Below are 17,432 nucleotides of genomic sequence, written 5' to 3' on the forward strand. Positions count from 1 at the left end.
TAACCAGACTTTTTCCCAACAGATATTAGTGACCAATGTATTCCAGTAAATTGTGACATAAGGAATGGATACAATATCCCTTTGAAATAAAGCATGTTCTGACGGAGCAAGGAGAAACATATTTTCCCTATTGGAGAATCAACTGGATTAAGCGAGGGAAGGTTAAGAAGGTGAGGTCTGGCTATACCTCTAAATAACATGAGTTCCAGATGGAATAGCATCAAAGACTCAACTCTCTAGGTGTTACAGGGATATTGTAACGATATAAAAAAAAATCCTCATAATTGAGTAACAATGCTTCTGCATTAAAAAGTTGATTCACCAGCTGGATATGATTATTGAACCTGTTCTTAATTAAAAAATAAATACTTTTTTTCTATACAAAATATCCTTAGCTGATTGATTCTTGACTATGCGTAAAAGCGTGCCTTGACGTAGCTACGCTTGCGTATTTTGAAACGAGTGTTTACGCAAATGTACTAGAGTGTCAAGATGGTGGTAAGTGAGGCCACATCATTCAGAGCATGCACACTTTCAACAATATTTACATTACCATGAATTAAATACGTGTTATATGTTTCATAGAAAATTGGGCTGCAGTTCAAAGCCACTTTGGAAAATGTCACAAATGTGCGGCCAGAAGGTGAAGACTTCCGCTGGTTTCTAAAGGTAACTAAGAACTTGCTAACCAGCTGATGCTAGCCATTTTACGATGAGCCATAACGTTATATTTATCATGACACACAATAAGCGAATTTGTCAAATGGTGAAAAGTTGTATCACTACATAAACAAGACATTTACAGCACGACAAGCTATGAAAGGTGACGTTATTTTCAAAACATTGCTAGTTTTTAGTCAGTAAACAATACGCATGTGACGTGTAACGTTAGGCAGCTAACGGTAGGTAACAATACAAAAGCATTGCTGATCTAGTGTTGTGGACTCCCAGTAACCCATAGAATTAGGATTAGAATAGAATGTGTATGCCATGACTACACACAATGTATGCTTCCCTAGTTGACGGACTATTCCCTATAAAGTACACTACTTTTTTTTTTACCAGAACATATGCCCTGATCAAAAGTAGTGCACTACATAGGGTATAGGGCTGTAGTATAAAGTAGTGCACTACATAGGGAATAGGGCTGTAGTGCACTACATAGGGTATAGGGCTGTAGTATAAAGTAGTGCACTACATAGGGAATAGGACTGTAGTGCACTACATAGGGAATAGGGCTGTAGTGCACTACATAGGGAATAGGGTGCCATTTGTGACAAATTTTGTAACATACGTACTTTTGTCCCAGTTAAAATGTGCCAATTGTGGTGAGATCCCAGAGAAATGGCAGTATATCAACCTTATGGTGAGTAAAGGTGAATTTTATCAATGTATCTTATTATTCAAAATCACATTTGATATGGTGACGGATATTCCACACTTTGCAGTGACTGACTGTTTCCCTAGGACAGTGTACCACTTAAAGGAGGAAGAGGGAGTGCCAGCATGGTGCAGAAGTGTAAACTCTGTGCCAGGGAGAATTCTATTGGTAAGCAAACAGAGAAGTATTACACATAAGTTGTTTCATACATTCAGCCATTTCACTTTCCTTTGGGGGATCTGAGATGACTGGATAGAGGTAAGCAACAGCTCCACCTTGTTTCTGCCATGATGTTGATATGTATATGTGTGTTCACAGATATCATGAGAGACACAATCACCCCGTACAACGTGAGTACAGTACCTATTGTGAAGCTTACCTCTCAATTGATCCTTGGCTTGACTGCAATTGAAGGTGGGAAATGTTTAGTAATAATACTGCCTATTTCATCCTACCACTCTGTTGCTGCTGACACTTGAAGTGTTCTGCTACAGAACAGTACATCTTTAAAACACAAGAGTATTTATTTATTTCAGCCACTCACACCTTCTTGTCTCTTCCTCGTGGTGCTGCTGCTGTGAAGGCTGAGGATAGTGAGAGGTTTAAGACCATGGTGCAGTTTGAGTGTCGAGGCCTGGAGCCGGTAGACTTCCAACCACAAGTGAGAACAGAGCACACTCCTGTACTGTATGTTGTCAAATCTCAGCTAAGGTTGTAGAAGCACATATTATATAGCATCAGGGGACTTGTTTTCTCCCTTCCTGACTATTCTGATAAAGTATAACAATTGGATCCACTCTACCATTCAAAAACAGATTCCAAATGTTTAGCATAGACATTTCTGAAACCTTGACATTTTCTTTATTTAGTATTGTTTTGTAACAGTTTAATGACAAATGTTCTTAAGAACTTGTAATACTGCTGAAAGAACAATAAAGTCAACTAAAACATGTGCTTTACAATACTACAACACCTCAACCTTGTCCCCCTGTCTCTAACATCACATTACTTTGTCCTTGAAACACAACAGGCGGGCTTTGCTGCAGAGGGAGCGGAGTCAGGGACCAAGTTTCCTGAAATCACCCTACTGGAAAAAGTTAGTATTTTTTTATCTATGGCCAGTAGGTCAACATAGTAAATGTGAACATTGATTACAATAATAGTTTCCAGTACCCAATACAATAGTTATTTTCAGTTCAAGAACAGCGTTTTTAATACTTCTTCTCCATATCAGGACTGGACAGACTATGACGAGAAAGCCAGTGAGTCAGTGGGCATCTATGAGGTCACACACCAGTTCATCAAGTGTTGAGTTACGGTCAAGCGCTTTGTACGACCGGGATGTAAACACACTGGCCAGACATCCACTCATCCACTGACTGAAATGGCTGTCGGTGTCAGACACATCCAATGCTAATGCAGTGCTGTTGACAGTTATAATGCAGTGCTGTTTGGTTTGTGACAAGCAAGAAGCATTTGAGGTTGATTGGGTGGAATGCCCATCCACATCATCCTGGATTGAATGAGATATGTGACCATGCCTTTCCTTTTGTCACTACCCCAATAAAGATCATGAAATGAAATAAAATAAAATAAACTGATAATGTGGTTTTAAGGTTTTCTCTGCCTGGAGTGATCCGTATCAGAATGAATTGAGTAAATCTGAGGCACTTCGGTCACAAGAAGTAGTGATTAAACTCAGCCATGTATGACTGCCACTATTTTTGAAAGTTTGTTGTTACAATTGTCAACAATAGCACAGTACTTTGCTCTTAAACGCACTTTTTAATACAGTCAATAGTAAAACATTATCTCGCTTGGCCAGAGTTCATCCATTGTTTACACAACTGGACACACTTTCAACTGACTTCATTAAGAAGTCACTGTATTGTGTAACGTTAATATGGGTATAGAAAGCTAGCATCATTACAGGCAAGGAGTTATGCTGCGTTCACATGCTCCACGGAAACTCCTTCGTAGTACTTTGACGTCTCAGTTCGGTGAACGGTTATCATCCGTATTGTCACTCTTCCCTCTTGGAAGCACTCGTCTCAGCACAACAACCAGAATGGCTCCTCAAAAGAACAGAGTATTCGTCATTGGAGTGGGAATGACAAAGGTAAATCTTGCTATTGGTTATAAATGGTTGCATTTCGACGAGCATCCATGCTAGCTGGATTGCTATCTAGTATTGAAAGACTATTTAGCAAAGAGCTAGCTCGTTGTCCTTAGCTAGCTAACGTTTTACCTGTCATGTTGGTTAGCAGCAGTTCCAAAAAACGTAGGTAGCTACAGTAGCTTGTCATTTCTTTCGATAATTAACATAGGCTAAACAACTACTGTTGGCTAAACATATAACGCGAGATTTAAGACTTTTGTCAGCTGTTCATGTTGGTGTTGCTAGCTATCTAGGTAAGGAACGTAGCTAATTTAGCTAGCTTTCAAGCTATGCTAGTTAGCTAACACGAAACATTGAATAACAACTATATTGGGCTAACAATGTTTACAATTGTATTATGAATTATGGCTTGGAAATGTATTTGCTAGCTAGCTAAAATGAAATTGCCATACGTGGCATTTTAAAACCCAGTCTAATCTGAAAGTCCAATACTCCATGGTCATAGACTAATTGTGCCAAGGGTCATGGATGCATTGCACACACCGATAGCCAGATAAACACTAGCTACATTGCATGCAGCAGAAGGACGTCCCTCCTGAGCAGTCAGAATTAGAAGAATACTTTCTTTGTCCATTGCCTTTTCAGATCTCACTCTCACTCACTCCCCCACACACACACACAGGGGTTGTCAGCCATAATACCGTGCAGTTTACGGGCAAAGTGCCTTGCTCAAGTACACAGCAGTCATGTTGACCCAGAGCTCTGTCTGTGTAGTAGTTGAACTGTTATCCCCAGTCTGAGATTTGATCCAGAACCCTCTCCTGTGTTTTGTCTTTGCAGTTTGAGAAGCCAGGAAAAGAAGACTTTGACTATCCCGACATGGCAAAGATAGCAGGTGGTTGTCATTTAATTTCATTACTGTACCTGTCCTGTACTTGCCAACATTGCTACATTCACCTGGATACACCTTGAGCTATAGTCACCTGGATACTACCTGGTTATAATACAATGTGTTGTACATGTCATATAATAGTCCCATTCTACATGCAACATTTTGAGTGACGCCCATTGTTCCCTGTTGTGTCTTATAATCATGTTCTTATGACTCAGGCGAGAGGGCCTTGTCTGATGCTGGAGTCCCCTACTCTGCTATAGAGCAAGCCTGTGTGGGCTATGTGTATGGTAAGAGACTGTCACTGATTATAATGTTAACTGTCCGTTTAAAAGTATTTTTTTAGGCATATTAAATGCCTTGTGAGTTGCCTTCAAATTCATTCCAAAAGTGCTGTAAGTGTCCACCTAGTAATAAGCTATGATGTTGTATAGGCATAGTAATAAGCTATGATGTCATATAGGCCTAGTAATAAGCTATGATGTCATATAGGCCTAGTAATAAGCTATGATGTTGTATAGGCCTGTAAGATATTATAACACAACGCAATCATTCACCTGAGCTGACCTGTGTCTGTGTCATGAAGAGAACTGTCTAGTGATGAACTATTGCTTTTAAAACAAGATCCTTTTAAGATGTCTGTCCATCTGTGTGTCTCATCATGTCTCAGGTGACTCCACTTGTGTTACTGTCAATGTAAATGACCATATTATTATCATTATTTTTCAGGTGACTCTACCTGTGGCCAGAGGGCCATCTACCACAGCCTTGGCCTGTCAGGGATCCCCATCATCAACGTCAACAACAACTGCTCCACAGGCTCCACTGCCCTGTTCATGGCCCGACAGCTAATCCAGGGAGGTGAGTGGAACTCGACCATAGAAATATTAATCATATCTGTGTTACACATACAGTACTCTATATATACAAAAGTATGTGGACACCCCTTGAAATTAGTGGATTCAGCTATTACAGCCACACCCATTACTGACAGGTGTATAAAATCGAGCACACAGTTGTTCAATCGCCATAGACAAACATTGGCAGTAGAATGTCCTTACTGAAGAGCTCAGTGACTTTCAACGTGGCACTGTCATAGGATACCACCTTTCCAACAAGTCAGTTCACAAAATTTCTGCCCTGCTAGAGCTGCCCCGGTCAATTGTAAGTGATGTTATTGTGAAGTAGAAATGTCTAGGAGCAACAAAGGCTCAGCTGCAAAGTGGTAGGCCTCAACAAGCTCACAGAAAGGGACCGCCGGGTGCTGAAGCGCGTAGCGAGTAGAAATGGTCTGACCTCGGTTGCAACGCTCACTACTGAGTTACAAACTGCCTCTGGAAGCAACGTCAGCACAAGAACTGTTTGTCACACAAGCCTAAGATCACCATGTGTAGTGCCAAGCGTCGGCTGGAGTGGTGTATAGCTCGCCACCATTGGACTCAGGAGCAGTGGAAACACATTCTCTGTAGTGATGAATCACGCTTCACCATCTGCTAGTCCGACGGACGAATCTGGGTTTGGCGGATGCCAGTAGAACGCTACCTGCCCAAACGCAGAGTGCCAACTGTAAAGTTTGGTAGAGTAGGAATAATGGTCTGCGGTTGTTTTTCATGGTTCGGGCTAGGCCTCTTAGTTCCAGTAAAGGGAAATCTTAACGTTACAGCATACAATGATGTTCTAGACGATTCTGTGCTTCCAACTTTTTGGCAACAGTTTGGGGAAGGCTCTTCCTTGTTTCGGCATGACAATTCCCTCTGTGCACAAATCGAGGTCCATACAGAAAAGGTTTGTTGAGATCGGTGTGGAAGAACTTCGACTGGCCTGCACAGAACCCTGACCTCATCCCCATCGAACACTTTTTGCGATGAATTGGAACGCTGACTGCGAGCCAGGCCTAATCACCCAACATCAGTGCACGAACTCACTAATGCTCTTGTGGCTGAATGGAAGCAAGTCCCCACAGCAATGTACCAACATCTAGTGGAAAGCATTCCCAGAAGAGTGGAGGCTGTTATAGCAGCAAAGGGAGGAGCAACTCCATATTAATGCCCATGATTTCAGAATAAGATGTTCGACGAGCAGGTGTCCACATACTTTTTTGTTCCTTCTCTGGACGTCATTGGATGGGACACAGAGAGGTGAGTGGGAATGAGATAGAGGGGGGCAGGATTGATTCCTAGGACTAGGAGTCCTTTCCCTGCTCTGGTCACATGTTCAAGACAAACTCCTGACCCTAGTGATGCCATGTCCTGGAATCAAACTGAAGTAGGATGCATGCTATGATCTGTCTTATGCTGGACCTAAACATATGCCTTCTTTTGCTGACTGTAGGTCTGGTTGACTGTGCACTAGCCCTTGGCTTTGAAAAGATGGAGAGAGGCTCCTTGTCATCAAAGGTAAGACCAATCGTAGTACATGATCAGGACTAACCCAGTGTATTGTAGTACATGATCAGGACTAACCCAGTGTATTGTAGTTCATGGACAGGACTCACCAAGTGTATTGTAGTCCATGATCAGGACCAACCCAGTGTATTGTAGTACATGATCAGGACTAACCCGGTGTATTGTAGTTCATGATCAGGACTAACCCAGTGTATCGTAGTCCATGGACAGGACTAACCCAGTGTATTGTAGTTCATGAACAGGACTAACCCGGTGTATTGTAGTTAATGGACAGGACTAACCCGGTGTATTGTAGTTCATGGACAGGACTAACCCCATGGACTGGACTAACCCAGTGTATTGTAGTTCATGGACAGGACTAACCCGGTGTATTGTAGTTCATGGACTGGACTAACCCAGTGTATTGTAGTTCATGGACAGGACTAACCCATTGTATTGTAGTTCATGGACAGGACTAACCCAGTGTATTGTAGTTCATGAACAGGACTAACCCGGTGTATTGTAGTTCATGGACAGGACTAACCCGGTGTATTGTAGTTCATGGACAGGACTAACCCCATGGACAGGACTAACCCAGTGTATTGTAGTTCATGGACAGGACTAACCCGGTGTATTGTAGTTCATGGATAGGACTAACCCCATGGACAGGACTAACCCAGTGTATTGTAGTTCATGGAAAGGACTAACCCAGTGTATTGTAGTTCATGGACAGGACTAACCCAGTGTATTGTAGTTCATGGACAGGACTAACCCCATGGACAGGACTAACCCAGTGTATTGTAGTTCATGAACAGGACTAACCCCATGGACAGGACTAACCCAGTGTATTGTAGTCCGTGGACAGGACTAACCCAGTGTATTGTAGTCCATGGACAGGACTAACCCCATGGATAGGACTAACCCAGTGTATTGTAGTTCATGGACAGGACTAACCCAGTGTATTGTAGTTCATGGACAGGACTAACCCAGTGTATTTTAGTTCATGGACAGGACTATCCCGGTGTATTGTAGTTCATGTACAGGACTAACCCCATGGACAGGACTAACCCAGTGTATTGTAGTTCATGATCAGGACTAACCCAGTGTATTGTAGTTCATGGACAGGACTAACCCAGTGTATTGTAGTTCATGGACAGGACTAACCCAGTGTATTGTAGTTCATGGACAGGACTAACCCAGTGTATTGTAGTACATGATCAGGACTAACCCCATGGACAGGACTAACCCGGTGTATTGTAGTTCATGGACAGGACTAACCCAGTGTATTGTAGTTCATGGACAGGACTAACCCAGTGTATTGTAGTTCATGGACAGGACTAACCCCATGGACAGGACTAACCCAGTGTATTGTAGTTCATGGACAGGACTAACCCAGTGTATTGTAGTTTATGGACAGGACTAACCCAGTGTATTGTAGTTCATGGACAGGACTAACCCCATGGACAGGACTAACCCAGTGTATTGTAGTTCATGGACAGGACTAACCCAGTGTATTGTAGTTCATGGACAGGACTAACCCAGTGTATTGTAGTTCATGGACAGGACTAACCCAGTGTATTGTAGTTCATGGACAGGACTAACCCAGTGTATTGTAGTTCATGGACAGGACTAACCCAGTGTATTGTAGTTCATGGACAGGACTAACCCAGTGTATTGTAGTTCATGGACAGGACTAACCCAGTGTATTGTAGTCCATGGACAGGACTAACCCAGTGTATTGTAGTTCATGGACAGGACTAACCCAGTGTATTGTAGTTCATGGACAGGACTAACCCAGTGTATTGTAGTCCATGGACAGGACTAACCCAGTGTATTGTAGTACATGATCATGACTAACCCCATGGACAGGACTAACCCGGTGTATTGTAGTTCATGGACAGGACTAACCCAGTGTATTGTAGTTCATGGACAGGACTAACCCCATGGACAGGACTAACCCAGTGTATTGTAGTCCATGGACAGGACTAACCCAGTGTATTGTAGTTCATGGACAGGACTAACCCAGTGTATTGTAGTTCATGGACTGGACTAACCCCATGGACAGGACTAACCCAGTGTATTGTAGTCCATGGACAGGACTAACCCAGTGTATTGTAGTTCATGGACAGGACTAACCCAGTGTATTATAGTTCATGGACAGGACTAACCCGGTGTATTGTAGTTCATGGACAGGACTAACCCAGTGTGTTGTAGTTCATGGACAGGACTAACCCCATGGACAGGACTAACCCAGTGTATTGTAGTCCATGGACAGGACTAACCCAGTGTATTGTAGTTCATGGACAGGACTAACCCAGTGTATTGTAGTTCATGGACAGGACTAACCCCATGGACAGGACTAACCCAGTGTATTGTAGTCCATGGACAGGACTAACCCAGTGTATTGTAGTCCATGGACAGGACTAACCCAGTGTATTATAGTTCATGGACAGGACTAACCCAGTGTATTGTAGTTCATGGACAGGACTAACCCAGTGTATTGTAGTTCATGGACAGGACTAACCCCATGGACAGGACTAACCCAGTGTATTGTAGTTCATGGACAGGACTAACCCAGTGTATTGTAGTTCATGGACAGGACTAACCCAGTGTATTGTAGTTCATGGACAGGACTAACCCAGTGTATTGTAGTTCATGGACAGGACTAACCCAGTGTATTGTAGTTCATGGACAGGACTAACCCAGTGTATTGTAGTTCATGGACAGGACTAACCCGGTGTATTGTAGTTCATGGACAGGACTAACCCAGTGTATTGTAGTTCATGGACAGGACTAACCCAGTGTATTGTAGTTCATGGACAGGACTAACCCAGTGTATTGTAGTTCATGGACAGGACTAACCCAGTGTATTGTAGTTCATGGACAGGACTAACCCAGTGTATTGTAGTTCATGGACAGGACTAACCCAGTGTATTGTAGTTCATGGACAGGACTAACCCAGTGTATTGTAGTTCATGGACAGGACTAACCCAGTGTATTGTAGTTCATGGACAGGACTAACCCAGTGTATTGTAGTTCATGGACAGGACTAACCCCATGGACAGGACTAACCCAGTGTATTGTAGTTCATGGACAGGACTAACCCAGTGTATTGTAGTTCATGGACAGGACTAACCCAGTGTATTGTAGTTCATGGACAGGACTAACCCAGTGTATTGTAGTTCATGGACAGGACTAACCCAGTGTATTGTAGTTCATGGACAGGACTAACCCCATGGACAGGACTAACCCAGTGTATTGTAGTTCATGGACAGGACTAACCCAGTGTATTGTAGTTCATGGACAGGACTAACCCAGTGTGTTGTAGTTCATGATCAGGACTAACCCAGTGTATTGTAGTTCATGGACAGGACTAACCCAGTGTGTTGTAGTCCATGGACAGGACTAACCCAGTGTATTGTAGTTCATGGACAGGACTAACCCAGTGTATTGTAGTTCATGGACAGGACTAACCCGGTGTATTGTAGTTCATGGACAGGACTAACCCAGTGTATTGTAGTTCATGGACAGGACTAACCCAGTGTGTTGTAGTTCATGGACAGGACTAACCCAGTGTATTGTAGTTCATGGACAGGACTAACCCAGTGTATTGTAGTTCATGGACAGGACTAACCCCATGGACAGGACTAACCCAGTGTATTGTAGTCCATGATCAGGACTAACCCAGTGTATTGTAGTTCATGGACAGGACTAACCCCATGGACAGGACTAACCCAGTGTATTGTAGTTCATGGACAGGACTAACCCCATGGACAGGACTAACCCAGTGTATTGTAGTTCATGGACAGGACTAACCCAGTGTGTTGTAGTTCATGGACAGGACTAACCCAGTGTATTGTAGTTCATGGACAGGACTAACCCCATGGACAGGACTAACCCCATGGACAGGACTAACCCAGTGTATTGTAGTTCATGGACAGGACTAACCCAGTGTATTGTAGTTCATGGACAGGACTAACCCAGTGTATTGTAGTTCATGGACAGGACTAACCCAGTGTATTGTAGTTCATGGACAGGACTAACCCCATGGACAGGACTAACCCCATGGACAGGACTAACCCAGTGTATTGTAGTTCATGGACAGGACTAACCCAGTGTATTGTAGTTCATGGACAGGACTAACCCAGTGTATTGTAGTTCATGGACAGGACTAACCCAGTGTATTGTAGTTCATGGACAGGACTAACCCAGTGTATTGTAGTTCATGGACAGGACTAACCCAGTGTGTTGTAGTTCATGGACAGGACTAACCCAGTGTGTTGTAGTTCATGGACAGGACTAACCCAGTGTATTGTAGTTCATGGACAGGACTAACCCAGTGTATTGTAGTTCATGGACAGGACTAACCCAGTGTGTTGTAGTTCATGGACAGGACTAACCCCATGGATAGGACTAACCCAGTGTATTGTAGTACATGATCAGGACTAACCCCATGGACAGGACTAACCCAGTGTGTTGTAGTTCATGGACAGGACTAACCCGGTGTATTGTAGTTCATGGACAGGACTAACCCCATGGACAGGACTAACCCGGTGTATTGTAGTTCATGGACAGGACTAACCCAGTGTATTGTAGTTCATGGACAGGACTAACCCAGTGTGTTGTAGTTCATGGACAGGACTAACCCCATGGACAGGACTAACCCAGTGTATTGTAGTTCATGGACAGGACTAACCCGGTGTATTGTAGTTCATGGACAGGACTAACCCCATGGACAGGACTAACCCGGTGTATTGTAGTTCATGGACAGGACTAACCCAGTGTATTGTAGTTCATGGACAGGACTAACCCCATGGACAGGACTAACCCAGTGTATTGTAGTTCATGGACAGGACTAACCCAGTGTGTTGTAGTTCATGGACAGGACTAACCCAGTGTATTGTAGTTCATGGACAGGACTAACCCCATGGACAGGACTAACCCCATGGACAGGACTAACCCAGTGTATTGTAGTTCATGGACAGGACTAACCCAGTGTATTGTAGTTCATGGACAGGACTAACCCAGTGTATTGTAGTTCATGGACAGGACTAACCCAGTGTATTGTAGTTCATGGACAGGACTAACCCAGTGTATTGTAGTTCATGGACAGGACTAACCCAGTGTGTTGTAGTTCATGGACAGGACTAACCCAGTGTGTTGTAGTTCATGGACAGGACTAACCCAGTGTATTGTAGTTCATGGACAGGACTAACCCAGTGTATTGTAGTTCATGGACAGGACTAACCCAGTGTGTTGTAGTTCATGGACAGGACTAACCCCATGGATAGGACTAACCCAGTGTATTGTAGTACATGATCAGGACTAACCCCATGGACAGGACTAACCCAGTGTGTTGTAGTTCATGGACAGGACTAAGCCGGTGTATTGTAGTTAATGGACAGGACTAACCCCATGGACAGGACTAACCCGGTGTATTGTAGTTCATGGACAGGACTAACCCAGTGTATTGTAGTTCATGGACAGGACTAACCCAGTGTGTTGTAATTCATGGACAGGACTAACCCCATGGACAGGACTAACCCAGTGTATTGTAGTTCATGGACAGGACTAACCCGGTGTATTGTAGTTCATGGACAGGACTAACCACATGGACAGGACTAACCCGGTGTATTGTAGTTCATGGACAGGACTAACCCAGTGTATTGTAGTTCATGGACAGGACTAACCCAGTGTATTGTAGTTCATGGACAGGACTAACCCAGTGTATTGTAGTTCATGGACAGGACTAACCCAGTGTATTGTAGTTCATGGACAGGACTAACCCAGTGTGTTGTAGTTCATGGACAGGACTAACCCAGTGTGTTGTAGTTCATGGACAGGACTAACCCAGTGTATTGTAGTTCATGGACAGGACTAACCCAGTGTATTGTAGTTCATGGACAGGACTAACCCAGTGTGTTGTAGTTCATGGACAGGACTAACCCCATGGATAGGACTAACCCAGTGTATTGTAGTACATGATCAGGACTAACCCCATGGACAGGACTAACCCAGTGTGTTGTAGTTCATGGACAGGACTAAGCCGGTGTATTGTAGTTAATGGACAGGACTAACCCCATGGACAGGACTAACCCGGTGTATTGTAGTTCATGGACAGGACTAACCCAGTGTATTGTAGTTCATGGACAGGACTAACCCCATGGACAGGACTAACCCAGTGTATTGTAGTTCATGGACAGGACTAACCCAGTGTATTGTAGTTCATGGACAGGACTAACCCAGTGTATTGTAGTTCATGGACAGGACTAACCCAGTGTATTGTAGTTCATGGACAGGACTAACCCAGTGTATTGTAGTTCATGGACAGGACTAACCCAGTGTGTTGTAGTTCATGGACAGGACTAACCCAGTGTGTTGTAGTTCATGGACAGGACTAACCCAGTGTATTGCAGTTCATGGACAGGACTAACCCAGTGTATTGTAGTTCATGGACAGGACTAACCCAGTGTGTTGTAGTTCATGGACAGGACTAACCCCATGGATAGGACTAACCCAGTGTATTGTAGTACATGATCAGGACTAACCCCATGGACAGGACTAACCCAGTGTGTTGTAGTTCATGGACAGGACTAACCCGGTGTATTGTAGTTCATGGACAGGACTAACCCCATGGACAGGACTAACCCGGTGTATTGTAGTTCATGGACAGGACTAACCCAGTGTATTGTAGTTCATGGACAGGACTAACCCAGTGTGTTGTAGTTCATGGACAGGACTAACCCCATGGACAGGACTAACCCAGCGTATTGTAGTTCATGGACAGGACTAACCCGGTGTATTGTAGTTCATGGACAGGACTAACCCCATGGACAGGACTAACCCGGTGTATTGTAGTTCATGGACAGGACTAACCCAGTGTATTGTAGTTCATGGACAGGACTAACCCCATGGACAGGACTAACCCAGTGTATTGTAGTTCATGGACAGGACTAACCCAGTGTATTGTAGTTCATGGACAGGACTAACCCAGTGTGTTGTAGTTCATGGACAGGACTAACCCAGTGTATTGTAGTTCATGGACAGGACTAACCCCATGGACAGGACTAACCCAGTGTATTGTAGTTCATGGACAGGACTAACCCAGTGTATTGTAGTTCATGGACAGGACTAACCCAGTGTATTGTAGTTCATGGACAGGACTAACCCCATGGACAGGACTAACCCAGTGTATTGTAGTCCATGGACAGGACTAACCCAGTGTGTTGTAGTTCATGGACAGGACTAACCCAGTGTATTGTAGTTCATGGACAGGACTAACCCCATGGACAGGACTAACCCAGTGTATTGTAGTTCATGGACAGGACTAACCCCATGGACAGGACTAACCCAGTGTATTGTAGTTCATGGACAGGACTAACCCAGTGTATTGTAGTTCATGGACAGGACTAACCCCATGGACAGGACTAACCCAGTGTATTGTAGTTCATGGACAGGACTAACCCAGTGTATTGTAGTTCATGGACAGGACTAACCCAGTGTGTTGTAGTTCATGGACAGGACTAACCCCATGGACAGGACTAACCCAGTGTATTGTAGTTCATGGACAGGACTAACCCAGTGTATTGTAGTTCATGGACAGGACTAACCCCATGGACAGGACTAACCCAGTGTATTGTAGTTCATGGACAGGACTAACCCGGTGTATTGTAGTTCATGGACAGGACTAACCCAGTGTATTGTAGTTCATGGACAGGACTAACCCAGTGTATTGTAGTTCATGGACAGGACTAACCCGGTGTATTGTAGTTCATGGACAGGACTAACCCAGTGTATTGTAGTCCATGGACAGGACTAACCCCATGGACAGGACTAACCCAGTGTATTGTAGTTCATGGACAGGACTAACCCAGTGTATTGTAGTTCATGGACAGGACTAACCCGGTGTATTGTAGTTCATGGACAGGACTAACCCAGTGTATTGTAGTTCATGGACAGGACTAACCCAGTGTATTGTAGTTCATGGACAGGACTAACCCAGTGTATTGTAGTTCATGGACAGGACTAACCCAGTGTATTGTAGTTCATGGACAGGACTAACCCGGTGTATTGTAGTTCATGGACAGGACTAACCCGGTGTATTGTAGTTCATGGACAGGACTAACCCAGTGTGTTGTAGTTCATGGACAGGACTAACCCAGTGTGTTGTAGTTCATGGACAGGACTAACCCCATGGACAGGACTAACCCAATGTATTGTAGTCCATGGACAGGACTAACCCGGTGTATTGTAGTCCATGGACAGGACTAACCCGGTGTATTGTAGTTCATGGACAGGACTAACCCCATGGACAGGACTAACCCAGTGTTTTGTAGTTCATGGACAGGACTAACCCCATGGACAGGACTAACCCAGTGTATTGTAGTTCATGGACAGGACTAACCCCATGGACAGGACTAACCCAGTGTGTTGTAGTTCATGGACAGGACTAACCCCATGGACAGGACTAACCCAGTGTATTGTAGTTCATGGACAGGACTAACCCCATGGACAGGACTAACCCAGTGTATTGTAGTTCATGGACAGGACTAACCCAGTGTATTGTAGTTCATGGACAGGACTAACCCCATGGATAGGACTAACCCAGTGTATTTGTAGTTCATGGACAGGACTAACCCGGTGTATTGTAGGACTAACCCCATGGACAGGACTAACCCAATGTATTGTAGTTCATGATCAGGACTAACCCAGTGTATTGTAGTTCATGGACAGGACTAACCCAGTGTATTGTAGTTCATGGACAGGACTAACCCAGTGTATTGTAGTTCATGGACAGGACTAACCCAGTGTATTGTAGTACATGATCAGGACTAACCCCATGGACAGGACTAACCCGGTGTATTGTAGTTCATGGACAGGACTAACCCAGTGTATTGTAGTTCATGGACAGGACTAACCCAGTGTATTGTAGTTCATGGACAGGACTAACCCCATGGACAGGACTAACCCAGTGTATTGTAGTTCATGGACAGGACTAACCCAGTGTATTGTAGTTCATGGACAGGACTTACCCAGTGTATTGTAGTTCATGGACAGGACTAACCCCATGGACAGGACTAACCCAGTGTATTGTAGTTCATGGACAGGACTAACCCAGTGTATTGTAGTTCATGGACAGGACTAACCCAGTGTATTGTAGTTCATGGACAGGACTAACCCAGTGTATTGTAGTTCATGGACAGGACTAACCCAGTGTATTGTAGTTCATGGACAGGACTAACCCAGTGTATTGTAGTTCATGGACAGGACTAACCCAGTGTATTGTAGTTCATGGACAGGACTAACCCAGTGTATTGTAGTCCATGGACAGGACTAACCCAGTGTATTGTAGTTCATGGACAGGACTAACCCAGTGTATTGTAGTCCATGGACAGGACTAACCCAGTGTATTGTAGTACATGATCATGACTAACCCCATGGACAGGACTAACCCGGTGTATTGTAGTTCATGGACAGGACTAACCCAGTGTATTGTAGTTCATGGACAGGACTAACCCCATGGACAGGACTAACCCAGTGTATTGTAGTCCATGGACAGGACTAACCCAGTGTATTGTAGTTCATGGACAGGACTAACCCAGTGTATTGTAGTTCATGGACTGGACTAACCCCATGGACAGGACTAACCCAGTGTATTGTAGTCCATGGACAGGACTAACCCAGTGTATTGTAGTTCATGGACAGGACTAACCCAGTGTATTATAGTTCATGGACAGGACTAACCCGGTGTATTGTAGTTCATGGACAGGACTAACCCAGTGTGTTGTAGTTCATGGACAGGACTAACCCCATGGACAGGACTAACCCAGTGTATTGTAGTCCATGGACAGGACTAACCCAGTGTATTGTAGTTCATGGACAGGACTAACCCAGTGTATTGTAGTTCATGGACAGGACTAACCCCATGGACAGGACTAACCCAGTGTATTGTAGTCCATGGACAGGACTAACCCAGTGTATTGTAGTCCATGGACAGGACTAACCCAGTGTATTATAGTTCATGGACAGGACTAACCCAGTGTATTGTAGTTCATGGACAGGACTAACCCAGTCTATTGTAGTTCATGGACAGGACTAACCCCATGGACAGGACTAACCCAGTGTATTGTAGTTCATGGACAGGACTAACCCAGTGTATTGTAGTTCATGGACAGGACTAACCCAGTGTATTGTAGTTCATGGACAGGACTAACCCAGTGTATTGTAGTTCATGGACAGGACTAACCCAGTGTATTGTAGTTCATGGACAGGACTAACCCAGTGTATTGTAGTTCATGGACAGGACTAACACGGTGTATTGTAGTTCATGGACAGGACTAACCCAGTGTATTGTAGTTCATGGACAGGACTAACCCAGTGTATTGTAGTTCATGGACAGGACTAACCCAGTGTATTGTAGTTCATGGACAGGACTAACCCAGTGTATTGTAGTTCATGGACAGGACTAACCCAGTGTATTGTAGTTCATGGACATGACTAACCCAGTGTATTGTAGTTCATGGACAGGACTAACCCAGTGTATTGTAGTTCATGGACAGGACTAACCCAGTGTATTGTAGTTCATGGACAGGACTAACCCCATGGACAGGACTAACCCAGTGTATTGTAGTTCATGGACAGGACTAACCCAGTGTA

The 17,432-nt window shown here is 44.1% G+C and overlaps 2 protein-coding genes across 4 annotated transcripts in view; both read left to right on the top strand.

The window, feature by feature from the left end:
* The first annotated feature begins 469 nt into the window (after positions 1-469).
* Positions 470-2,989, top strand: LOC139387086 (CXXC motif containing zinc binding protein). 2 transcript variants are annotated; one of them, XM_071133080.1, is made up of 8 exons: positions 470-498; positions 586-669; positions 1,310-1,366; positions 1,468-1,549; positions 1,700-1,795; positions 1,918-2,042; positions 2,412-2,477; positions 2,616-2,989. In XM_071133080.1, exons 1-8 carry the CDS (start codon positions 493-495, stop codon positions 2,691-2,693), a joined length of 594 nt encoding a protein of 197 aa, XP_070989181.1. In that variant the 5' UTR covers positions 470-492; the 3' UTR covers positions 2,694-2,989. The 2 variants fall into 2 exon arrangements, with proteins under 2 accessions (XP_070989181.1, XP_070989182.1); XM_071133081.1 differs by having other exon boundaries at positions 1,700-1,731; positions 1,965-2,042.
* A 215-nt stretch (positions 2,990-3,204) lies between these two features.
* The window catches only part of LOC139387085 (sterol carrier protein 2a), a 47,406-nt gene continuing 33,178 nt past the window's right edge, over positions 3,205-17,432 (top strand). The window contains exons 1-5 of one of the 2 annotated variants that reach the window (XM_071133078.1): positions 3,205-3,500; positions 4,341-4,395; positions 4,611-4,682; positions 5,122-5,253; positions 6,724-6,788. In XM_071133078.1, the coding sequence (XP_070989179.1) occupies positions 3,324-3,500; positions 4,341-4,395; positions 4,611-4,682; positions 5,122-5,253; positions 6,724-6,788 (501 nt within the window). In that variant the 5' untranslated portion in view covers positions 3,205-3,323. The remainder of the gene's footprint in view (positions 3,501-4,340; positions 4,396-4,610; positions 4,683-5,121; positions 5,254-6,723; positions 6,789-17,432) is intronic. The other variant, XR_011629124.1, reaches the window with a different exon arrangement.

This window comes from Oncorhynchus clarkii, chromosome 28 (genome assembly GCF_045791955.1).
Source record: "Oncorhynchus clarkii lewisi isolate Uvic-CL-2024 chromosome 28, UVic_Ocla_1.0, whole genome shotgun sequence".
Taxonomy (NCBI): Eukaryota; Metazoa; Chordata; class Actinopteri; order Salmoniformes; family Salmonidae; genus Oncorhynchus; species Oncorhynchus clarkii.